The sequence below is a fragment of the Bos mutus genome, chromosome 17 (assembly GCF_027580195.1).
Source record: "Bos mutus isolate GX-2022 chromosome 17, NWIPB_WYAK_1.1, whole genome shotgun sequence".
Classification (NCBI taxonomy): Eukaryota; Metazoa; Chordata; class Mammalia; order Artiodactyla; family Bovidae; genus Bos; species Bos mutus.
This window is the reverse complement of record NC_091633.1, coordinates 28,559,388-28,585,068: the sequence shown is the minus strand read 5'-3', so window position 1 is coordinate 28,585,068 and position 25,681 is coordinate 28,559,388. Positions and strand designations below refer to the sequence as shown.

The following is a 25,681-nucleotide window of genomic DNA, read 5'->3' as shown; positions in this document are numbered from 1 at the left end:
CCTTCTAGTTCTAGCCATGTTGTTACAGATGGCAAGATTATGGGTTTTCTTTTAATGGATGAGTAATATTCTAGTATGTGTGTGTGTCTGTGTGTTGTATGTTTATCTATTCATCTGTCAGTAGATACATTGCTTCCTGTATCTGGGCTATTGTGTTTTCTTTTTTTATTTTTTAATTGATGGATAATTGCTTTACAGAATTTTGTCGTTTTCTGTCAAACCTCAACATAAATCAACCCCCTGCCTCTTGAACCACCCTCCCATTTCCCTCCCCATCCCACCATTCTAGATTGATACAGAGCCTCTGTTTGAGTTTCCTGAGACATATAGCAAATTCCTGTTGGCTATCTATTTTATATATGGTGATGTAAGTTTCCATGTTACTGTCTCCATACACACCCTCTCCTTACCTCTCCCCATGTCCATAAGTCTGTTTTCTATGTCTGTTTCTCCATTGCTGCCCTACAAATAAACTCTTCAGTACCATCTTTCTGCTGCTGCTGCTAAGTTGCTTCAGTCATGTCCGACTCTGTGCGACCCCATAGACGGCAGTCCACTAGGCTCCTCTGTCCCTGGGATTCTCCAGGCAAGAATACTGGAGTGGGTTGCCATTTCCTTCTCCAACGCATGAAAGTGAAAAGTGAAAGTGAAGTCGCTCAGTCGTGTCTGACTCTTAGCGACCCCATGGACTGGAGCCTACCAGGCTCCTCCATCCATGGGATTTTCCAGGCAAGAGTACTGGAGTGGGGTACCATCTTTCTAGATTCCATATTTATGCATTAGTATATGATATTTATCTTTCTCTTTCTGACTTACTTCAGTCTGTACAATAGGCTCTATGTTCATCCACCTCATTAGAACTGATTCAAACACATTCCTTTTTATGGCCAAGTAATATTCCATTGTGTTTTTGTACCACAACTTCATCCATTCATCTGTCGATGGACATCTAAGTTGCTTCCATGTTCTAGCTATTATAAATAGTGCTGCAGTGAACCATGGGATACAAGTGTCCTTTTCAATTTTGGTTTCCTCAGGGTATATGCCTAGGAGTGGGATTGCTGGGTCATATGGTGGTTTTATTCTTAGTTTTCTGAGAAATCTCCATACCATCTTCCGTAATGGCTGTATCAATTTACATTACCACCAACAGTGCAGAATGGTTCCCTTTACCCCACACCCTCTCCAGCATTTGTTGTTTGTAGACTTTCTAATGAGGGCCATTCTGACCAGGGTGAGATGATATCTCATTGTAGTTTTGATTTGCACTTCTCTGATGATGAGCGATGTTGAGCATCTTTTCATGTGTTTGTTAAGCATCTGCATATCTTCTTTGGAGAAATATCTGTTTAGGTCTTTTCCCCACTTTTTGATTGGGTTGTTTTTCTGGCATTGAGTTGTACGAGCTGCTTATGTATTTTGGAAATTAATCCTTTGTCAGTTGTTTCATTTACTATTATTGTCTCCCATTGTGAGGGTTGCCTTTTCACCTTGCTTAGAGTTTCTTTTGCTGTGCAAAAGCTTTTAAGTTTAATCAGGTCCCACTTGTTTACTTTTGTTTTTATTTCCATTACTCTAAGAGGCAGGTCATAGAAGATCTTGCCTTGATTTATGTCATCAAGTGTTCTGTCTATGTTTTCCTCTAAGAGTTTTATATTTTCTGGTCTTACATTTAGGTCTTTAATCCATTTTGAGTTTATCTTTGTGTATGGTGTTAAGAAGTGTTCTAATTTCATTCTTTTACATGTAACTGTCCAGTTTTCCAAGCACCTTTTATTGAAGAGGCTATCTTTGCCCCATTGTATATTCTTGCCTCCTTTGTCAAAAATAAGGTACCCATAGGTGCAAGGGTTTATTTCTGGGCTTTCTATCTTGTTCCATTGGTCTATATTTCTGTTTTTGTGGCAGTACCTTACTGTCTTGATGACTATAGCTTTGTAGTATAGTGTGAAGTCAGGAAGCTTGATTTCTCCACCTCCATTCTTCTTTCTCAAGACTGCTTTGGCTATTCAGGGCCTTTTGTATTTCCAAATGAATTGTGACATTTTTTGTGCTGCTGCTGCTGCTGCTAAGTCGCTTCAGTCGTGTCCGACTCTGTGGGACCCCATGGACTGCAGCCTACCAGGCTTCTCCGTCCATGGGATTCTCCAGGCAAGAACACTGGAGTGGGTTGCCATTTCCTTCTCCAGTGCATGAAAGTGGAAAGTGAAAGTGAAGTCGCTCAGTCCTGTCTGACTCTTAGCAATCCCATGGACTGCAGCCTACCAGGCTCCTCCATCCATGGGATTTTCCGGGCAACAGTACTGGAGTGGGGTGCCATTGCCTTCTCCCTTTTTGTTCTAGTTCTGTGAAAAATACCGTTGGTGATTTGATAGAGATCTCATTGAATCTGTAGATTGCATTCGGTAGTATAGTCATTTTCACAATATTGATTTTTCCTACCCAGAATATCTCTCCATCTGTTTTCTGTTTATGTCATCTTTCTTGCTTTCTTTCATTAGTGTCTTATAATTTTCTGTGTACAGTTCTTTTGTCTCCTTAGGTAAGTTTATTCTTAGATATTTAATTATTTTTGTTGCAGTGGTGAATGGGATTGAGTCCTCAATTTCTCTTTCTGATTTTTCATTGTTAGTATAGGAATGCAAATGATTTATCTGTATTGATTTTGTATCCTACAACTTTGCTAAATTCACTGATTAGCTCTAGTAGTTTTCTGATAGTCTCTCTCAGGTTTTCTATGTACAGTATCGTGTCATCTGCAAACAGTGAAAGCTTTACTTCTTCTTTTCCGATCTAGATTTCTTTTATTTCTTTTTCTTCTTTGACTGCTGTAGCTAGGACTTCCAAAACTATGTTGAATAATAGCAGTGAAAGTAGACACCCATGTCTTGCTCCTGATCTTAGGGTGAATGCTTTCAGTTTTTCACCATTTAAAATAATGTCTGCTGTGAGCTTATCATATTTGGACTTTACTATGTTGAGGTAAGTTCTTTCTGTGCCCATTGTTTTGGAGAGTTTTAATCATCAATGGGTGCTGAATTTTGTTAAAGGCTTTTTTTACATCTGTTGAAATTATTGTATGGTTTTTATCCTTCAGTTTGTTAATGTGGTGTATCACATTGATTGGTATGCATGTATTGAAGAATTCTTGCATCCCTGGAATAAACCCAGCTTGATCATGGTGTGTGAGCTTTTTAATGTGTTGTTGAATTCTGTTTGCTAAAATTTTGTTGAGGATTTTTCATGTGTTCATCAGTGATATTGGCCTGTAGTTTTCTTTTTTTGTGTTGTCTTTGTTTGGTTTTGGTATCAGGGTGATGGCCTTGTTGAATGAGTTTGGAAGTGTTCCTTCCTCTGCAATTTTTTGAAAGAGTTTCAGAAGGACTGGCATTAGCTCTACTCTAAATGTTTGATAGAATTCTCCTGTGAAGCCATCTCCTGTGGGCTTTTGTTTTTTGGGAGATTTTTTATTGCAGTTTCGATTTCAGTGCTTGTAATTGAGTTGTTCATAATTTCTGTTTCTTCCTGGTTCAGTGTTGGAAGATTGAACGTTTCTAAGAATCTGTCCATTTCTTCCAGGTTATCCATTTTATTGCCATAAAGTTGTTCATAATAGTCTCTTATAATCTTTTGTATTTTTCCGTTGTCTATTGTAACCTCTCCTTTTTCATTTCTAATTTTGTTGATTTGATTCTTCTCTCTTTTTTTTCTAGATAAGTCTGGCTAAGGGTTTGTCAATTTTGTTTATCTTCTCAAAGAGCCAGCTTTTAGTTTTATTAATCTTTACTATTGTTTCTTTCACTTCTTTTTCATTTATTTCTGCTTGGATCTTAATGATTTCTTTCCTTCTACTGATTTTTGGGGGTTTTTTGTTCTTTTTCCAGTTGTTTTAGGTATAAAGTTAGGTTGTCTATTCAATGTTTTTCTTGTTTCTTGAGGTTGGATTGTATTGATATAAACTTCCCTCTTAGAACTGCCTTTGCTGCATCCCATAGGTTTTAAGTTGTCATGTTTTCATTGTCATTTGTTTCTAGGAATTTTTTTATTTGCTCTTAGATTTCTTCAGTAACCTGTTCATTAATTAGAAGCATATTGTTTAATCTCCATGTGCTTGTGTTTTTTACAGTTTTTTTCTTGTAATTGATATCTAGTCTCATAGCATTGTGGCCAGAAAAGATGTTTGATATGATTTCAATTTTCTTAAATTTACTGAGGTTTGATTTGTGACCCAAGGTGTGGTCTATCCTGGAGAATGTTCCACGTGCACTTGAAAAGAAGGTGTATTTTTCTGCATTTGGATGGAATGTCCTGAAGATAATGAGATCCATCTCATCTAATGTATCATTTTAAGACTTGTGTTTCCTTATTAATATTCTGTTTTGATGATCTGTCCATTGGTGTTAAAGTCTCCTACTATTATTGTGTTACTGTCAATTTCTCCTTTTATGTCTGTTAGTGTTTGTCTTATGTATTGAGGTGCTCCTATGTTGGGTACATAGATATTTACAATTGTTATGTCTTCCTCTTGGATTGATCCTTTGATTATTATATAGTGACCTTCCTTATCTCTTGTAATCTTCTTTATTTTAAGGTCTACTTTGTCTGATATGAGGATTGCTACTCCAGCTTTCTTTTGCTTCCCATTTGCATGGAATATATTTTTCCATCCTCTCACTTTCAGTCTGTATGTGTTTTGAGGTCTGAAGTGGGTTTCTTGTAGGCAGCATATATATGGATTTTGTTTTTGTATCCATTCAGCTAGTCTGTCTTTTGTTGGAGCATTTAATCCATTAATGTTTAAAGTAATTACTGATATATATGTTACTACTTCCATTTTCTAATTGTTTGGGGTTGATTTTGTAGATCTTTTTTCTTCTGTTGTATTTCTTGACTGTATAAGTCCATTTAACATTTGTTGTAAAGCTGGTTTGGTGGCCCTGAATTCTCTTTAACTTTTGCTTGTCTGAAAAGCTTTTGATTTCTCCATCAATTTTGAATGAGATACTTGCCAGGTAGAGTAATCTTGGTTGTAGACTTTTCCTTTTCAGTACGTTAAATATATGCTGCCATTCCCTTCTGGCTGGCAGAGTTTCTGCTGAAAGATCAGCTGTTAAACGTATGGGGTTTCCTTTGTATGTTACTTGTTGCTTTTCCCTTGCTGCTTTTAATATTCTTTCTTTGTGTTTAATCTTTGTTAGTTTGATTAGTATGTGTCTTGGCATGTTTCTCCTTGGGTGTGTTCTGTATGGAACTCTTTGCACCTCTTAGATTTGATTGACTGTTTCCTTTTCCATCTTGGAGAAATTTTCAGCTATAATTTCTTTAAAAATTTTCTCACGCATTTTCTTTTTCTCTTCTTCTGGGAGCCCTATAATTCAAATGTTGGTGTGTATGATATTGTCCCAGAGATCTCTGAGACTGTCTTCAACTCTTTACATTCTTTCTACTTTATTCTGCTCTTCAGAAGTTATTTCCACCATTTTATCTTCCAGCTCACTGATTCATTCTTCTGCTTCAGATATTCTGCTATTGATTCCTTCTAGAGTAGTTTTAATTACCGTAATTGTGTTGTTTTTCTCTGTATGTTTATTCTTTAATTCTTCTAGGTCTTTGTTAATTGTTTCTTGCATTTTCTCAATTCTGTTTTCGAGGGTTTTGATAATCTTTACTATCATTATTCCAAATTCTTTTTCAGGTAGTTTTCCTATTTCCTCTTCATTTATTTGAACTTCTGTGTTTCTAGTTTGTTCCTTTATTTGTGTAGTACTTCTCTGCCTTTTCATTGTGTTTTTTTTTTTTTTTAAACTTATTGTGTTTGAGGTCTCCTTTTTCCAGGCTTCAAGGTTGAATTCTTTCTTCCTTTTGGTTTCTGCCCTCCTAAGTTTGGTCCAGTGGTTTGTGTAAGCTTTGTGTAGGTTGAGATTTGTGCAGAGGGCGAGTGAGGTGGTACTCCTGTCTGCTGATGATTGGGTTTGTATTTTTGTCTTGTTTGTTTGGATGAGGCATCCTGCATGGGGTGCTACTGGTGTTTGGGTGATGCCAGGTCTTGTATTCAAGTGGTTTCCTTTGTGTGAGTCCTCACTATTTGATACTCCCTAGAGTTAGGAGTTCTCTGGTAGTCTAGGATCTTGGAGTCAGTGCTCCCACTCCAAAGGCTTAGGGTTTGATCTCTGGCCAGGAATGAAGATCCCATAGGTGGTTTGTTATGGCATTAAGTGAGATTAAAACAAATACCCGAAAACAAGAAACCAAAGATGAACCCCAGACAAATGGCAGTTACAAAATCAGGCAAATAATAATTAAAATAATGGAATATACAAACACACCTATAAGCACAGTCAAAACAGTCCAACAAAAATAAAGTACAGTAGATTGACCTAGTGAACAAAAGAAAACAAAATGATATCTACCAGTTAACACAACTTAACTAAACCAAAAACTGGAAAATGAAACTAATGCAAGGTGCAAGTGGGAAATAAAGCAGTGAAACCAAAACTAACAAATATGAAAAGAGGGAAGAAAAGAAAAAATAGATATGTAAAGTTAAGCAGAGGTAGATAAAGAAGATTTATGTACATTAAAGATTAATTGTAAGGGGAAAAGAACAATAGGGAAGGCAAACAGTGAGTAAATGTAGAAAAAATAATAATAGGCTTAATTTTTTTAATTAAAACTAAAAAAAGAGAGAGAAAAAGAGAATAAAAGCAAAACTCCACAGAACCGCAAAAGGCCAACATGGAGGCAGAGTTTTGTAACAACAATAAAAAGTGTGACTGAAAAAAAAATCTCAAAAGCTTAATTAGATTCCATAGGGCTAGTAAAATTGGCAACTACAACAGAGGGAAAAAAGAAAGAAATCCAAAAGAAACTACCAAATAAGTAAAAATATAAGAATAGTAAATATTTTTCTTGAATCAGTGCTGTCAGCATTCTTTCCCTTGCTGGGAGTCACAGTCCACCTTGCCCCACTAGGGTGCCTTCCAACACTGCACTGGTTTCTGGACCTGATGTGGGGGGCAGCTCAGACTCTAATCTGGTCCTATTCCTCTGTGTTATTGTCTCCAGTGTCCACAACTATCAGAACTAGTGTGTTTTCTTTTGTGGGAGCTCTCAATGTCCTTTTATATATACCATAGATACAGAGTCTGCCTAGCTGATCATGTGAATTTAATCTGCAGCTGGTACAGCTGGTGGGAAGGTTTTGGGTCCTCTTCCTTAGCCACACTGCTCCTGGGTTTCATTTGTGGTTTTACTTCCACCTCTGCATGTGGGTTGTCCACTGGGGTTTGCTCCTGAGTCTGCCTTGGAGGACTTGGGTCTGCCCCAGTGAGGGCCAGGTGTGGAAGTAGTGCAGCTGCTTGAGTCACAGGGGTTTTGTAAGCATCAGGTACTCAGGGGGGTTGGCAGCTAGGGCAGCAGGAAATATAGTGCTCTAGAAAGGGACTGCAACCAGTATTGGCCAATACACTCCATCATTCTTGCCTGAAGTTGAACGGTTCTGTGAAGACCTACAAGACCTTTTAGAACTAACACTCAAAAAAGATGTCCTTTTCATTATAGGGGACTGGAATGCAAAAGTAGGAAGTCAAGAAACATCTGCAGTAACAGGGAAATTTGGCCTTGGAATACGGAATGAAGCAGGGCAAAGACTAATAGAGTTTTGCCAAGAAAATGCACTGCTCATAACAAACACCCTCTTCCAACAACACAAGAGACGACTCTACACATGGACATCACCAGATGGTCAACACCAAAATCAGATTGATTATATTGTTTGTAGCCAAAGATGGAGAAGCTCTATAGAGTCAGCAAAAACAAGACCAGGAGCTGACTGTGGCTCAGACCATGAACTCCTTATTGCGAAATTCAGACTGAAATTGAAGAAAGTAGGGAAAACCACTAGACCATTCAGGTATGACCTAAATCAAATCCCTTATGATTATACAGTTGAAGTGAGAAATAGATTTAAGGGACTAGATCTGATAGAGTGCCTGATGAACTATGGACTGAGGTTTGTGACATTGTACAGGAGACAGGGATCAAGACCATTCCCATGGAAAGGAAATGCTAAAAAGCAAAATGGCTGTCTGGGGAGGCCTTACGAATAGCTGTGAAAAGAAGAGAAGTGAAAAGCAAAGGAGAAAAGGAAAGATATAAACATCTGAATGCTGAGTTCCAAAAAATAGCAAGAAGAGATAAGAAAGCCTTCTTCAGCGATCAATGCAAAGAAATAGAGGAAAACAACAGAATGGGAAAGACTAGAGATCTCTTCAAAAAATCAGAGATACCAAAGGAACATTTCACACAAAGATGGGCTCGATAAAGGACAGAAATGGTATGGACCTAACAGAAGCAGAAGATATTAAGAAGAGATGGCAAGAATACACAGAAGAACTGTACAAAAAAGATCTTCACGACCCAGATAATCACGATGGTGCGATCACTCACCTAGAGCCAGACATCCTGGAATGTGAAGTCAAGTGGGCCTTAGAAAGGATCACTATGAACAAAGCTAGTGGAGGTGATGGAATTCCAATTGAGCTATTCCAAATCCTGAAAGATGATGCTGTGAAAGTGCTGCACTCAATATGCCAGCACATTTGGAAAACTCAGCAGTGGCCACAGGACTGGAAAAGGTCAGTTTTCATTCCAATCCCAAAGAAAGGCAATGCCAAAGAATGCTCAAACTACCACACAATTGCACTCATCTCACACGCTAGTAAAGTAACGCTCAAAATTCTCCAAGCCAGGCTTCAGCAATATGTGAACCGCGAACTTCCTGATGTTCAAGCTGGTTTTAGAAAAGGCAGAGGAACCAGAGATCAAATTGCCAACATCCACTGGATCATGGAAAAAGCAAGAGAGTTCCAAAAAAGCATCTATTTCTGCTTTATTGACTATGCCAAAGCCTTTGACTTTGTGGATCACAATAAACTGGAAAATTCTGAAAGAGATGGGAATACCAGACCACCTGATCTGCCTCTTGAGAAATTTGTATGCAGGTCAAGAAGCAACAGTTAGAACTGGACATGGAACAACAGACTGGTTCCAGATAGGAAAAGGAGTTCGTCAAGGCTGTGTATTTTCACCCTGTTTATTTAACTTATATGCAGAGTACATCATGAAAAACGCAGGACTGGAAGAAACACAAGCTGGAAACAAGATTGCCGGGACAAATATCAATAACCTCACATATGCAGATGACACCACCCTTACGACAGAAAGTGAAGAGGAACTAAAAAGCCTCTTGATGAAAGTGAAAGTGGAGAGTGTAAAAGTTGGCTTAAAGCTCAACATTCAGAAAACAAAGATCATGGCATCCGGTCCCATCACTTCATGGGAAATAGATGGGGAAACAGTAGAAACAGTGTCAGACTTTATTTTTCTGGGCTCCAAAATCACTGCAGATGGTGACTGCAGCCATGAAATTAAAAGGCGCTTACTCCTTGGAAGGAAAGTTATGACCAACCTAGATAGCATATTCAAAAGCAGAGACATTACTTTGCCAACAAAGGTCCGTCTAGTCAAGGCTATGGTTTTTCCTGTGGTCATGTATGGATGTGAGAGTTGGACTGTGAAGAAGGCTGAGCGCCGAAGAATTGATGCTTTTGAACTGTGGTGTTAGAGAAGACTCTTGAGAGTCCCTTGGACTGCAAGGAGATCCAATCAGTCCATTCTGAAGGAGATCCGCCCTGGGATTTTTTTGGAAGGAATGATGCTGAGGCTGAAACTTCAGTACTTTGGCCACCTCATGTGAAGAGTTGACTCATTGGAAAAGACTCTGATGCTGGGAGGGATTGGATGCAAGAAGAGAAGGGGACGACAGAGGACGAGATGGCTGGATGGCATCACTGACTCGATGGACATGAGTCTGAGTGAACTCTGGGAGTTGGTGATGGACAGGGAAGCCTGGCGTGCTGCGATTCATGGGGTCGCAAAGAGTCGGGCACGACTGAGCGACTGATCTGATCTGATTCTTGCCTGAAGAATCCCACTGACAGAGAATCCTGGCAGGCCACAGTCCACAGGGTCGTAAATAGTTGGACATGGCTGAAGTGACCTCACGCGCATAGACTCAAGACTTTTTCTCTTGTGGCAGCTCTGCCCCAGTGAGGGTTGAATGTGAAGGTGGTGCAGCTGTTTGGATAGTGGGTACCCTGGTGGTGCCAAGTGTGCAGGGACACGGACTGCCTCAGCCATAGGAGTTATTGGCCCTATCAGAGTCTTTTTCAAGACCTTGATAGCTGGTGATCAGAAGGCCTTTTCGCTAGTCTTTCTCTATAGCTCCACCTGTTCACGCATTTACAGGGCTCCCTTGTCTAGGGTCCTTCTCTGTTGTTGGGCACGTCAGGCACATAGAGGGGTCCCCCTGGCTAGGGTCCTACTCTGTAGTTTGGCACGTGAGTCACTTAAAGGAGCACCCTGGGTGGGGTCCTACTCTGTAGTTCAGTGTGTCAGGCGCTTGATGGGTTCAGCTGCCAATGCTAGCATGTAGGGAGATAGAGGCTATGGCGATGGCTTCACTCACTACACATGACTCAGCAGTATCGCCTTGCTTCCATGTCTGCCTGGCTTTCCTCCACAGGCATTTCCCACCACAGTCTCCTTCCTCACATCCCCTCGGTCCATTTCTCTGCAGTCAACAGCAGCCCTCGGCCCTGGGATTGCTCCACAATCCTATGCACCAGCTCCCAGCCACTGTGCCTTCTAGGGGACCTGTGTCCCTGTCCAGGGTACATATGGCTGTGGCAAGGACTGTCTGATTTTCATTCCATTTAAGCTGCCACAGATCAGCTGTTTCACTCTCGGCCTTAAATGTTTCTCCTCTGACCCAGACAGTTGCCCCAATGTGGAGATCGGACCCCTGCTTCAGTTCCCCCACCCTCTGAGGGCAGGTCCAGTCCTAATAATACACCTGTTTCTCCCCCTAGTTCCTTCATCCTACGAAGTTTTGCGTGGTTCTCTATATTCTTTTCCAGTGGTCAGGTACTCCTGTCTGCTGTCAGCTCGTGTTCTGCAAGCACTTCTGTGTCTGAAGGTGTATTCCTGATGTATCCGTGAAAATAGATGTATTCCACATCCACCTACTCCTCCACCATCTTGTTCCCTATTGTGTTTTCTTTTTCTCTACATTTATGTATTTTATCACATGTATTTTTGGTTATGTTTTTCTCTATTTTTAAGTTTTATTCCTGAATACTTTATGTCAATTTGTGTTGTGGTTTTTCTTATTACATTTTCAAGTTGGTTACTGTTGATGTATCAAATAGCTATTGCATGTTGATTTTGTTAAAAAATTGCTGCCCTCTTGATGTGTCTTCTTGATTTTCACGTTATGCCAGCTGTTTCTCTTAGGTTTTTTAGTCAGAAAATCATGTTTTTAGACAATGAGAGTAGTTTTTCCTCCTTGCTTAATGTTTATCACTGGTATTTTGCTTTGTGCCCACTGTGCCAGGTCTTCTTGGACAGCACTGACTAGTAGAGTTGATATGAAGATTTCAACTTGTTTCTGAAGAACAATTTCAAATTGTTCCTGATTTTAGAGGGAACACTTCTAATGTTTCACACAAAGTATGATATTTTTTATAGGCTTAGGGAAATTACTTTTACCTGTACTGAACTGAATTCTGATTTTTGAAGGTGTTAAGTTTCATCATAGTACTTTGTTTCTCTATTGAGATAATTGTTTTCCATTAATGTACTAATGTTACTTATTTTTTTGTTACAGTTTTGTTTTTTTGTAAAGTTTGGACTGTCCTTTAATTTTTTGGAATAATTTCTTTCGTAAACTATTGTTTATGCACGTATAGGATTCATTTTAATGTTTTTATCTAAATATTTGTTAGTATTTTTATCTAGGTTTTTAAAAAATATTCATTTTACTTATTTGACTGCACTGGCACTCAGACAGTGTCATGTGTGGGAACTGTTCTCTGAACTCCTGCACCACTGGGATCTAGTTCCCTGAACAGGAGTTGAACCAAGGCCCCCTGTATTGGGAGTGCAATCTTAACCACTAGGTCGCCAGGGAAGTCCCCGTTAGGTTTTGGGTTTTTATTTTAGGATTTATTTATTCATTTATTTTTGGCTGTGCTAGGTCTTCATTGCCACTCTCGGGCTTTCTCTAGTTGTGGTAATTGGGGACTATTCTCTAGTTGCAGTGCTTGGGCTTCTCCCTGAGGCGGCTTCTCTTGTTGCAGAGCACAGGCTCTAGAGTGTGGGTTCGGTAGTTATTGATCGTGGGCTTAGTTCCCCTGTGGCATGTCAATCTTCCCAGACCAGGGATTGAACTTGTGTCTACTGCATAGGGAGGCAGAGTCTTAACCATTGGACGCCTAGAGAAGCCCTAAGTATTTTTAACAAGTGAAATTGTGCAAGTTGTGCTGTCTTGCCTTCTCTGTGAGATTATACAAGTTTATATAATGAGTTTACCATCATTTCCTGGCTCTACATCTATGGGAGAAATTTTCTGTTTCTTGGATATTGATAAAACTTACTTTTATAGATAGTGTGGGGCTGTTTACTTTATGGAGAGGCTATACCTCTGATTACTATTTCAGTGTATTTTATGATCATGGACTAATCAGTCTGGTCTTCCTAATTCTTTCTGGGAAAATTTTGACTACTTTGATTTTCTAGGAAAGTTTCTATCTCTTCTAAGTTTTCATATTTATTGGAACAAATGTATAAATACAGTCAACTCTGCTGTCATGTTTGCTTTAAAAATGTAAATTTGTTTCAATATGTTAGGGAATGCTGTGAGCTTTCTGATTTCAGGCAAGCCTATTTTCACCATTTTATAATAAACTACAGTGCTTCTGACACAAACATCGGGTCTTTTATAAGGTACAGTGCCATATTCGTGGTGGTATTTATATATTTCTTAACCATTAAATATGTATAAAACTCTACTGTTTTTATTAAGATTTTTTATTTTCTTTTTTTCATGTGTGGTGATAAAGGTGTTACACCCCAGCCCTGTTCTTCCCATAAGCCTGAGACTTTCATAGTGGTTTTTTTTTTTTTTTTGTAAATACATACCACATTATAGCAGAACTGCCTTTGTATAGTGATTGCTTGCAAACTTTAAAATCGCTTCTATATCCTAGATTTTATGCACATAGTCTTGGTCATAATAATTTTCTTATCCTTATTTCTTGATTATGCTTGTCCCATTAAAAAAATTTTAGTAGTTCTTTTGTATTTTATTTTTATCAAGCTTAAAAATAGTAAAAGGCTTAAAATAGGGCTCCTGGTTGACTGCTTCCCCCACCCCCACCCCAGCCCCAGCATAGATGTTTGTTTCCCTCTACAAGAGTAAAACCTTCTTGAGACCAGAATGGGTTTCACTCATCCTGAAATCTTCAGAACCCAAAAGATTATGTGGCACATGGAGGCTCAATTATTAGTAGTATTTTTAATTCCCTCTCAAAAGAAGTGGTGGCCTGGGCACAGGAGGCAGACTGTGGAGGATATTCTCCTTTCCTGGGTCCTCTACAGCTTCTCCATGTCTCCAACTGTAATTGCAGCCTATTGAGTAATGTGTGTGTTGTTACAGGAGTTGTTGTCATTCACGGATATATCTATGGAGTTCAGCTGGGAAGAGTGGCAGCTGCTTGATTCTGTGCAGAAACACCTGTACCGGGATGTGACTCTGGAAAACTATAGTAACCTGGTGTCTGTAGGTAAGTACAGCTTCATGAGCCTGTACAAGCCCAGATCATGAGTCATAAGTCACCATTGGCTTTTCTTTTGTTGATCTACCCTGAAGCCTCTGGAGGTCACATGTTTTTAGCTCCAACTGAACCCTCAGCTCCTCACTGTCATCTTCCCCAAGTGCAAACAAGCTGCTTTCTTTCCTCCCTCCTGACCTCTTAGTCCTCAGCAGTCTGACTACATTCTCTATGACTTTCCCTTAACAGGGTATCATGGTACCAAACCTGATTTAATCTTCAAGTTGGAGCAAGGAGAAGAGCCATGGATCATAAACTTCGAGGTTTCCCATCAGAGCTGTCCAGGTGGGTGAGCAGATACCATGAAGATGGGAGGTGGGGAGTAAACCATGTTGGCATTCAGGCAGTGTCATGTGTGGGAACTGTTCTCTAACCTCTTGTACCATTGGAGCAGCTCAAGATGAGCCCAAGAGTCCTCAGGTGAGGGCTATCACTTTCCTCCCATGACTCCAAGAGGCTGGTGGGCTGTTCTGTACACACTGCTCAAAGGTTGCTTTCTGGGTTAGTTTCCTTCCCTCAAGCACATTCCTTACTGTGGTCATGGGCCTTATTTTCCCTTTTGCCTCTGCAGTTAATCCCCTCAACTTTACCTGCAGTCTTCTCCTTCTCTCCTCTTGACCATCTTAGGAGGTTTCATTGCTTCCTTCACTCTTCTCACACTAGTCATTTGGAAATTACAACTCTTACCTTCTTGAGCACTTTTCTTTCTTTTTCTTTTTTGCCACACCTCATGGCTTGCAGGATCTTAGTTCCTTGACCAGGGATAGAACTCATACCCCCTGCAGTGGAAACATGGAGTCTTAAGCACCAGACACTGGGGAAGTCCCTTGGGCACTTTTCTGAAAAGAATTCTGAAACCTAGCCTTAAGTGGTTTTTATCACCTTATATTTGTTTCCCTGATTACTCTTTCTCTTCCCTTTCAAGTTGTCCAAGTTTGGGCTTCTCCTCTATATCGTAACTCTGGAAGGACTCTTCCATCCTGAAAATTGAACTTTTTCTGCCCAGTGTTGTAACAGCAGAGCTGTCATCCCCTCCTCTCTTCTTCCTGCACTCTGGTTCCAGCTTTATATGCTTTAGGACAGAGCTCTTGATCTCCCATTCTGCATTCTCAGTGGCAGAAATTGGAAGACACTTCTGAAATTGCTCTTCCTCTTCAGTTTTCCCACCATTTTCTTTTTTGGGGAAGAAAATGTTTAGCAAGCAGTCCTGAGGAAACAGGACAGCTTCTGAGGTCCCCAGTACAGCAGTCATGTCCTAGGGTGACTGAGGCTTGTGTCTGATGGCTGCTGTCGAGACCTTGCCCTGTTCTTGCTGCTTTCCTTTAACCTTGCCTTTCTATAACTCTCATCATCACAGTGTTCAGGCTTCACAGATAGACTTTCCCATTTTCTCTACATCTCTTGTCCAACCTTAAATGTGACCTTCTCCAGGGCTCTTTCCCTCATGTCATTCAATACCTTGTATGTGTTGTTGATGCCTAATTTTTACTGAGCACTGAACTTAAGTGCAGAGAAAGCAATGGCACCCCACTCCAGTACTCTTGCCTGGAAAATCCCATGGACGGAGGAGCCTGGTAGGCTCCAGTCCATGGGGTAGCTAAGAGTTGGGCATGACTGAGCGACTTCACTTTCACTTTTCACTTTCATGCATTGGAGAAAGAAATGGCAACCCACTCCAGTGTTCTTGCCTGGAGAATCCCAGGGACGGCGGAGCCTGGTGGGCTGCCATCTGTGGGGTCGCACAAAGTCAGACAAGACTGAAGCGACTTAGCAGCAGCAACAGCAGCAGAACTTAGGTGTAACTGCCTACCTGCTTCTATGTTTGAATATTTAATGAAGATCTCCAGTATAATAAGATCCAAAACAAAGTCCTTTGTCTTTCTCCAAACATGTCTCTCTCCCAGTGTTTTCAGTCTCAAAGAGCAGTACCTCCTGCTTCTCAAGTCTCAAATCTAGGAGTTTCTCTTGCTTCTGTCTAAAATGTTTTTACCTTAATTTTCTTATGGCTCAATCCCTGTTTTAATATCTCATTGTACCATCTTAAACGTTGTACCTAGCTATTATGTACCCTGTTGATTCACCATTTGAGTAAACTCCTGAAATGATAAAATTGGCATAAATAGTTGGCAATGGATTTTATCAGTAAGTGCAGGCTAAATTTTTTAAACTTCTATATAAAAAATACTTCTCATCACTGCTTATCAGCTACCCATTTCTGTAGAGGGATTTATTGTGGTTTGATTCACTTCCCCTTGCCCCCACACTTGGTTATATGGTGTGTGTGTGCACTTGGCCATTATTTCTTTTGAACCATTGTCAGAGGCCTGGACCAGAAGAAAAACACTCATTAAATAGCAGTTCTAAAGTGTTTTAATTCTAATCAGGTTTATTTATGATTTTTAAATTACAATGTTGTTTTTTTTTTCTTAGATGGTTGGGAAGAATGGTACCAGAAAAATCATAATGAATTTGAAAGTGTTCAGAGAAGCTATGCTTGTAATGCATTTGGAAAACTTCATCTGAGCAAAACCCACATTTCTTCAAGACAAAGACTCCTTAAATATAAAACACATGGAAAAAGTTTGACACAAAACTTAGCTTCAGCCACAAGCTGTCTAAGAAAGAATACTGATCAATTTCATGGGTATAAAGAATCATATTTTATTAAGCATCAAAGAACTCATAGTATAGAAAAAAACTGTGTATGTAACGAATGTGGGAAAGCTTTTCGTTGTAAATCACAGCTCATTGTACATCTCAGAATTCATACAGGAGAGAGACCATATGAGTGCACTAAATGTGAAAGAGCCTTCAGTGCCAAGTCAAACCTCAATGCTCATCAAAGAGTCCACACAGGAGAAAAGCCCTACTCTTGCATCGAATGTGGGAAAGTCTTCTCTTTCAGGTCACAACTTATTGTCCACCAGGAAATTCACACAGGAGGGAAACCTTACGGGTGCAGTGAATGTGGGAAAGCCTACAGCTGGAAATCACAACTGATTTTACACCAGAGAAGCCATACAGGAGTGAAACCATATGAATGCAGTGAATGTGGGAAAGCCTTTAGTTTGAAGTCACCATTTGTTGTGCACCAGAGAACTCATACAGGAGTGAAACCCCATAAATGCAGTGAATGTGGGAAAGCCTTTAGGAGTAAGTCATACCTCCTTGTTCACATTAGGATGCACACAGGAGAAAAACCCTATCAATGCAGTGACTGTGGCAAAGCTTTCAATATGAAGACACAACTTGTTGTGCATCAGGGAATTCATACAGGAAATAATCCTTATCAATGCAGTGAGTGTGGGAAAGCCTTTGGCAGGAAGGAACAGCTCACTGCACATCTGAGAGCTCATGCAGGAGAGAAACCTTATGGATGCAGTGAGTGCGGGAAGGCTTTCAGCAGCAAATCATACCTCGTTATACACAGGCGAACACACACAGGAGAGAGACCCTATGAATGTAGTTTCTGTGAGAGAGCCTTTTGTGGGAAGTCACAGCTGATTATACATCAAAGAACTCACTCAACAGAGAAGCCCTATGAATGTAGCGAATGTGAAAAAGCCTATCCCAGAAAGGCATCACTTCAGATACACCAGAAAACTCATTCAGGAGAAAAACCGTTTAAATGCAGTGAGTGCGGGAAAGCATTTACTCAAAAGTCATCTCTCAGTGAACACCAAAGAGTTCATACAGGAGAGAAACCATGGAAATGCTCTGAGTGTGGGAAATCCTTCTGTTGGAATTCAGGGCTTCGTATACATCGAAAAACTCACAAGTGAGAAATCAGAACAGAATAAATTTGGATGCATACTCACAGAAGTTGATCCTCAAGAGAATTCAGATGATAATAGAAGCAGGATATATAAGTAGGAACACCTAAAAGTACATTCTAATCAAATTAGTCATGTGGGAGAGAGACCAATCATATTTGGAATGAATATGCAAAAGCTTTCAGAAATAAGTCATGCAAATCTTTATACACAGGAGAATGGTTGAAGGAATAAAGAGCAGTAATGGTATCATATACAGTAGCATAATTATGAAGATTTAATTTGGGAAATGCATATTAAGTCCATATGAATTTAATAAATCAGGAAAGCACTTTTCCATAGAAGATGTGTTACATGGGGAGTCATGTTCCAGATTTGATGCTGTTTTTGAGTGAAGAAAGTCCTTGGTGGAGGATAAAGTAGTTTTGTTTTATTTTTTAATATGTAACTAATAGGAAAATAGCAAAGAACATATTTTGAAGGTTCAGGGGCATGGAGTGTGACTTTCCTGAGTAATACTGCATAGCATTTTTTTTAATTTTGGTATTTTATTTTTAAATGTAACTTGTTATATTTGATAATTTGTGGAATAACATCTTCCAATATTCTTTATATTAAATGCTAAGTATCAGTATTGTCTCTTTATTTCTTAGCAATATAACTAAAATAGTTTGAATTTTAATAAATGAAAGGATTTTATCTTACTCCAAATGATTTTACTTATTCAATAAGTGGGTCTATCCATTTTAACAGGGCTGCTTTCCAAGAGCACTCATGGTAATGAAGATTGATTGTATTTAGCAATTCGGTGTCTGCTCCCTATTTATTGATAAGAGTGGCTTAGAATTCTCTGGAGAGATACTCCTCCTATGTTGTGCACATCCTTGTGGTGTATCTCTCAGGGTGTCCTTCCCACCAGCCATAGGTGAGCATTCTGCCTCGGTTGAGTCATGATAACATCTTTTCCAGGAGTTTGAGTCTCTAATTCAGTCTCACATGAACCAGAAGGGAAATATCAGAATTCATTCTTGTACCACAGTTTTAAGACCATCAAATAGTTCCTGCTATTTCAATTTCTCAGGATAACTTTGGATATTCTGAACCTAATTTTCTGGTGTTCTGTGCGCTTCCTCATATTTGCAATAAAAATATTATTTTCTGCTAATGTTAAGAAGAATGAGTTCTATTTCTTGTAACTGAAAGGCTTTAATTGGTAAATAGTGTCACTGGAATAAACTGTTAGTAAACTGTTGGATAGTAAACTGTTAAAGAAAAGTGGGGTTTGTGGTTTAGGTTTATTCCTAAGACAAGAATAAAATCTTTCAGATTTCTACTTATATTCCAAAGTGGATTTTTTAGCTCATAGTATGAAATAGTGTTGTTGCTTATGTACACCAAGAACCTCATGGACTCTGTTGGTAAGATTCTGGCAACACTCAGGAGCTATTGTCCTAGAAAACTTTTAAATTTATGAGGAAATTTGGAACATCAGATGAAATGGCTAGTTCTGGTTCCATCAGCTCTTAAACACAAGGCCAGACTTGAAGGCCTAAATCTCATCTCAGCGCAGAGTGTTGTCAGCAGTTCTCTGACATTGTGGAAATAATTGCTTACTCAAGAGTTGTAGGGTTGAGATGATGGAAATCAAAGACACAGTTGCTGAGGTACAGAGTCATCTACCTTAAGTGCACCAATCCCTTATGTATACATGTTAGAAAAAGTGTCTCTTGATAATCGATCATTTGAGTAGAGGATCCTGTGAAGAATCTGAGGACTCAACCTAGCAAACTCATGATACACTTTGCATGCTTGTCACTCGGGGATACAGCCTAGAAGTTTGCAAACTGCAGACCATGGTCCAAATACAGATTGATGATACTTTTATGGATGGCAAGCTAAGAAGCTTTTACATTTTTAAATGGTTTAAAATTTTTCCAAACTATGAAATGACAAAATTATTTAATTAAAATTTCAGTGTCCATCACTCAAGTTTCATTGGAACACAGCCAGCCATAACCTGGCTGTAAATTGCTTATACACTACAGTGGTAGAGTTGAGTGGTTGTGGCAGATACAGTATTACCCCAGAACCTGCTAACTCCCGATGTAGAGGCCCTTCCTTCCCTGAAAAAGTGGATCATTCCTTGTAGGAGGAAGCTTATTCTGCCAGTACCCCATGTCTCAGTTACCAGCTGTGTCCAAATGTACTCTTTTTATAAGGACATTGATCATATTGACTTAGGTCTCATTCTATTGACCTAATTTTAACTTAATTATCTCTGTAGAGGCCCTGTCTCTAATCCACATTCTGAGATACTGGGGGTTAGGAATTCAATGTATTTTTGACAGGATGCAATTCAATCCATAACAGTCGGCCCTTCTGCCCCGCAACCCCACCAAATTCATGTCCTTCTCACATGCAAAGTGCATTCACCCCTGCCCAACATTTCCTCCCCACCCAATGTTAATCCACTCCAGCATCAACTCTAAATCCAGAATCTCATCCAAATCAGATATGGGTGAGATTTGGGATATGATTCATCCTGGGGCAATATTCCTCTCCATTTGTGAACCTATGAAACCAAAAGAGTCATCTGCTACCAAAATACAATAATCAGATAGGCATGGGATAGACATTCCCATTTCAAAAGGAAGAAATTGTCAGGATAAGGGGTGTTATGAGTCCCAGAGAAGCCCCAAAACTAGCAGGGTAAATTCCATTAGATGTTAAGGTCTGAGAATAATCCTCTGTGGCTAAATGTTCTGTCCTCTAAGCCCAGTAGGATGGTGGCCCTGAATCTTTAATTCTGAATAGTGGGGCAGCTCTCTGGAATTGAAAAGGAGGCTTCGCCTTCTGGAACCAAGAAAGTGGCCCCACCTTCAGTCTGTGTCCACAGCTAGAAAGCTCTATCAACCTGTTTCCTGCCTGTAGAATCTCAGAAGTTTGACAAAGTTCCTTCATTTTAACTTTTCTATTCCTTTGAGTCCAAGTTGGTAGCATTTTTACCAAATGATTGATTGGATTCATAAGTCACATACCCATAATCTCTTGAGCAAACAGTGTCTGGCCACATGCTTGGTGTTCTCTCCAGAGCTTGCTTTCTTGCTTTTTGCAATATGAGTAAGCTGAGAGTCTTCCAAACCTTTGCAGTCTAGTTCCTTTTGCTTAACAATACAGTCTCAGTTTATCTCTGTCCTCCCATGTTTTACTATCAACATCAAGGAAAAGTTAAGTCATGACTTCAACACCTAGCTTAGAAATCTCTGCAGCTAAATATCCCAATTCGTCACTCACAAGTTCTGTCCTCTGTCCACTGAAACACATGTCAGTCAAGTTATCTCCCACTTTTCTCCAATTTCCAATAACATGTCCTTCATTTTTATCTGACATCTCACCAGTAGTACCTTAACATTCTCGTATTTCTACCAATAATGCCCTCAAAGCAATCTGGGCTTTTTCTATCAAGTACCTCAAAACTCCTCCATCAGTTGCCAATTCCAAAGCCACTTCCAAATTTTTACGTATTTGCTAAAGCAACACCTTATTTTGCAACCAAAATCTTACACATTTTCTAGACTGCTGTAACAAGGTACTGCAAAACAAGTAGTTTAAGCAACAAAAATTTATTTTTCATATATTTCATAGTTCTGGGGGCCAGAAATCTGAAGTCAAGGTGCCAACAGAGTTGGCAGATTGAGGGAAGAATCTGCTCCAAGCCTCTCTTTGACTTCTGCATATTGATCTTTTCCCTTTGTCTCTCCACATCATTTTCTCCTATGTGTGTCTAATTTGTGTTTAAATTTTTTCTTTTTATAAGGATACCAGTCATATTAGAGAAGGAAATGGCAACCCACTCCAGTTCCTGCCTGGAAAATTCCATGAACAGAGGAGCCTGGTGAGCTACAGCCCACAGGGTTGCAAAGAGTTGTACACAACTGAACACACACATGCATGCACCAGTTTCATTGGTTTAGGGCCCACCCTAATGACCATTTGAACTTGATTATCCCTATAAAGACCCTGTCTCTAAAGTCACATTCTGAGATGGGGGGTGAAGACTCCAACATATCTCTTTTGTGGTGGAACAACTGAACCCATAACACTTGACAGGGAAACAGGCAACTTGCACAATACTCTAAACCAGCTGGACCTAACAGACAGGTGAGCCACTCGGCTCCACTGCAGAAGAATGCATACTCTCCAAGTACTGTGAAATATTGTGCAGCACAGATCACACGTTAGGCCACAGAACAAGCCCCAAAGGGTATCACAAACAGCTCTAAGGCTTTGGTCAAAACTGGGACCAAATAATAACAGGTTACAACTCAAAAGAATAAAATAAAAATGCATATATCTGCATTGATATATAATTGTATATGTATAAACAACTAGGGAAGAAGGGAAAACTCTTTTAAAAATTGACTATCAATAAATACAAAAGGAAATGACAGATTAGAAACTCACAGCTTGGTAGCCAGCACAGTGATTCTTTAAGGCAAGAGTCATCCATGAATGCTAAAACTAGGTGACAGTTTCATTAGTTTCAGAACATCTTTCCACAAAATGCTTACTGCTTATAGTTGGAAAACAAGAAATCTGGCATTTACCACCTTAATTAAACAAAACTAATATTGCAACTATTGGTACAATCAAATATCAGGGAACTGGTTGCTCTGATTCTCAGAGGAGGGCACAACATCATTTATATATTATTCCAGCCCAAAATGCATAACCTGAATCTAAATTATGAGGCAATACCAAACACCAAGTTTGGGCCATTTACCATGACAATGACATGCAATTTTTAAAATATTGAGGATGTAAAAGACAGAGGCTAAAAGGCTGCTCCAGTTTAAACACTTAAAGGGACAGGGAGCTGCACAATGAACCCACATTGTTTCTTGGACATTTTCTGGGCAACTGATGGAATCTGGGTAAGTTTTGTATGCTAAATAATAGTGCTGTGTTTGCATTAATTTCCTCAATTTTATAATTTTACTGTCATTAGATAATAGAACGAACTTGTTGGAGACACTCACTGAAGATTTGGGGAGTGTAGAGAACTCACACCTGCAACTCATGCTCATACCTTTCAAGAAAAATATGTTCTTTTATAGAGAAAGCAGATGTGGTCAAATGTAAATGTTGTGTAAATATAGATAAAAGGTATTTAGGAATTCTTTACAATTTTTTAAATTCTGTGTTTCTGTAGTATTTATTCAACTTTTTAATAGCATGAAATTATTTGTAAATGATACAGTTAGGAAGAGAAAAATGAATTTAGCAAGGTCTTTGGATGTCAAGTCAGATTATCCACATCAATTCTATTAATACTTCTACACACCACAAAGTTTTCATAAAATAGGATTTAATACACTGAATTCATTTTCAAAAGTATCAAAATACAAAATAAGTTTTGTAGTGTTGGAACTGCTCTGTATCTTAAGTGTAGTCATTAATACATAAACATTTCCTACTTCAGGGGATTTTCCCAACTCAGAGATCAAACCTGCATCTCCTGCATCTTGCAGGTGGGTTCTTTTATCACTCATGCTACCTGTGAAACCCTACCTAAACACACAGGTGATAAAATAGAACTTAATACACACACAAATGAGTGTTAAGTAAAACTGGAAAACAGTTAAGTCTTGTGGATTGTATCACTGTCAACACTCTGGCTGTGATATTATACTATAGTTTTGCAAAATGTTAACATTGGAGTAAACTGGGAAAATTGTATAAGAGATCTCTTTGTGTTTTTTACACTGCAGGTGAATTTGCAATTATCTCAATAAAATTTTCAATTAAAACAAAATTAATCTAATAAAGATGTAAAAGGAGAATGAATAAACTATTATGTACAGTCAATGAAATAGTCAATGGAATATTATATAACTATGAAATAAACTACAATTGAATAAACAATATGTTTATGCCCTAGATATACAGTATTGAGAAAAGTCATTCTCAGATGGCTGTGTATAACATAACACCATAGTTAAAGGCCAATAAAGTGAAATGGAATTATATATTACTTAGGCACATATGTGTAAGTGATAAGATGATGAATTAAAAAGCAAGATAATGATAACCAAAATATTTAGGATAGTGTCTGCCTTTGTGAGGAAGAGGTAAGTTGAAAAGGAGGAACTGCAAACAAAGATTCCAAATATTAATAATTTGTAATTTTCTGTTTCTCAGATAGATTCATGAACATTCATGAGAAGGCCTTTTAACTAAAATTACATAAAAAGGGACATAAATACAGGTAATTTAGATTCTTTAAAATAATAGGGAAATACTAAGGATAACCACAGGCCACTAAATATGAAATTTTAGATTAAAATTTTCAATTTTCTTGCAAATTATACATTACCATAATTGACAAAGCAGAAAACTAAAACAATGAATCAATAGCAAATAAGGAAACTGAATTGCAGTCAAAAACTTCCCTCAATGAAATGTAACAAGCTTAGATTATTGAACAGTAAACTGTTACCAAACATTGAAACACTTGATCACCATTATGTTATACAAGCAGTACTAGAAATTTTTTAAAGAATAGATTACTCTCAAATTCATTTTACAATCCTCCATAACCTTCACACCAAAAAATAGACACAATAGAAAATTATGTTTCTTGGATAAACACAATAGAAAAAAATTAGAGGACAACCTAATAGATTTAAAACTTCTGAATAAAATGGAATTCGAGTTTGTTTCTTTCCCCACACATTTGTTCATGTCTATATTAGGTTGAACTATATGAAATTACCAAAAATGAACCATTTTTTACATATGTGGCAAATTTTATTTTCCAAAGTTAACTGTAACAATATGTCCCATCTTGCATCTTCTTCTACAATGTGATTGTGCCAGTCCTCCCACTTAGAGTCTTGTTGGCTGGTGATTAGTCTGTAGCTAAAAGAGTGTGGAGGAAGTGCTTCTGCTTTCCTCACTGGAACACATGTTCTTGAAGCTTATGTGGCCCTGTGAGCAGCCCATCATGGAGAAACCTCAGAGAATCCTGGGAGAGAGACTGGGCTCAGGCTCCATGGAGAGGAAAAGATGCTCATTCATCCCCCACATCCTCCAGCACCACACTCCCCAGCTCCAGCCACGTAAGGACAGCAAATGCATGAGGAAACCTCCCTGAACTCCTGATCCACAGAAATCACAAGAGATGTAACCCCTTTGTTGTTATCTATGCTATAGTTTGGGGTGACACTTTAGGCAGCAGTACTGACTGGAATAGAAATTTGTTCTTTGAAGTGGGATACTACTGAAACAAAATCTTAAAACATCTGCCCCTGATTTTGGCTCTGGGCGGTGAGAAGAATGTGGCAGACTTCTGAGGCAAATATTAGTGAAAGACTGAAGGGCCCTTTGGAAGGATATTAGAAGAGCCTAAAGATCCTAAAGGAGGTTGTTGATGGAGGCTTAAAGGGATATGAGGAAGCATTATGGGAACATGGGAGAAAAGGTGTTTTGTTATAAGCCACAGAACGTTTCTCAGTACTGTCATTTAATGAATCAAGCAGGACCCTATGGGGTCTTCCCAAAACAGAACACCACTCCCATCCATGTCCTCCCCCTGCCTCTTATCTGTACAAAAACTTCAGCCTCTTAGTGTATGTGTGTGTGTTAGTTGCTCAGTTGTGTCCTACGCTTTGCGGCCCCATGGACTGTAGCCTCCCAGGCTCCTCTGTCCATGGGATTCTCTAGGCAAGAATACTGGAGTGGGTTGCCATTTCCTTCTCCAAGGGATCTTCCCAACCCAGGGATTGAACCTGGCTCTCCTACATTGCAGACCGATTCTTTACTGTGTGAGCCACAAGGTAAGCCCCTTAGCCTCCTAGGCCTTCCCCAAGTTCCAAAGAAGAAATTTAGTCAGAGAAGTAAGAAAATGCAGAAAGAAAGGAAAATAGTCAAGCAAGACTAAATAATAATAGTTTAGCTGCTAAAGTCAAAGACCTTTAGTTCCCCCTCACGGGCTTCCCTTGTAGCTCAGACAGTAAAGAATCTGTCTGCAATGCTGGAGACCCAGGTTCAATCCCTGGGTCAGGAAGATCCCTTGGAGAAGGAAATGGCAATCCACTCCAGTACTCTTGCCTAGAGAATTCCATGAACAGAAGAGCCTAGCAGGCTAAAGCCCATGGGGTCACCAAGAGTCAG

General features: G+C 39.2%; 1 protein-coding gene across 2 annotated transcripts in view; it reads left to right on the top strand.

The window, feature by feature from the left end:
- Positions 1-25,681, top strand: part of LOC102282944 (zinc finger protein 26) — a 65,297-nt gene that overhangs the window by 5,126 nt on the left and 34,490 nt on the right. For both annotated transcript variants that reach the window (XM_070386395.1, XM_070386393.1), the window contains 3 exons: positions 13,559-13,685; positions 13,923-14,018; positions 16,164-18,781. In XM_070386395.1, the coding sequence (XP_070242496.1) occupies positions 13,586-13,685; positions 13,923-14,018; positions 16,164-17,515 (1,548 nt within the window). In that variant the 5' untranslated portion in view covers positions 13,559-13,585 and the 3' untranslated portion in view covers positions 17,516-18,781. Of the gene's footprint in view, positions 1-13,558; positions 13,686-13,922; positions 14,019-16,163 lie in introns of those variants that run through there.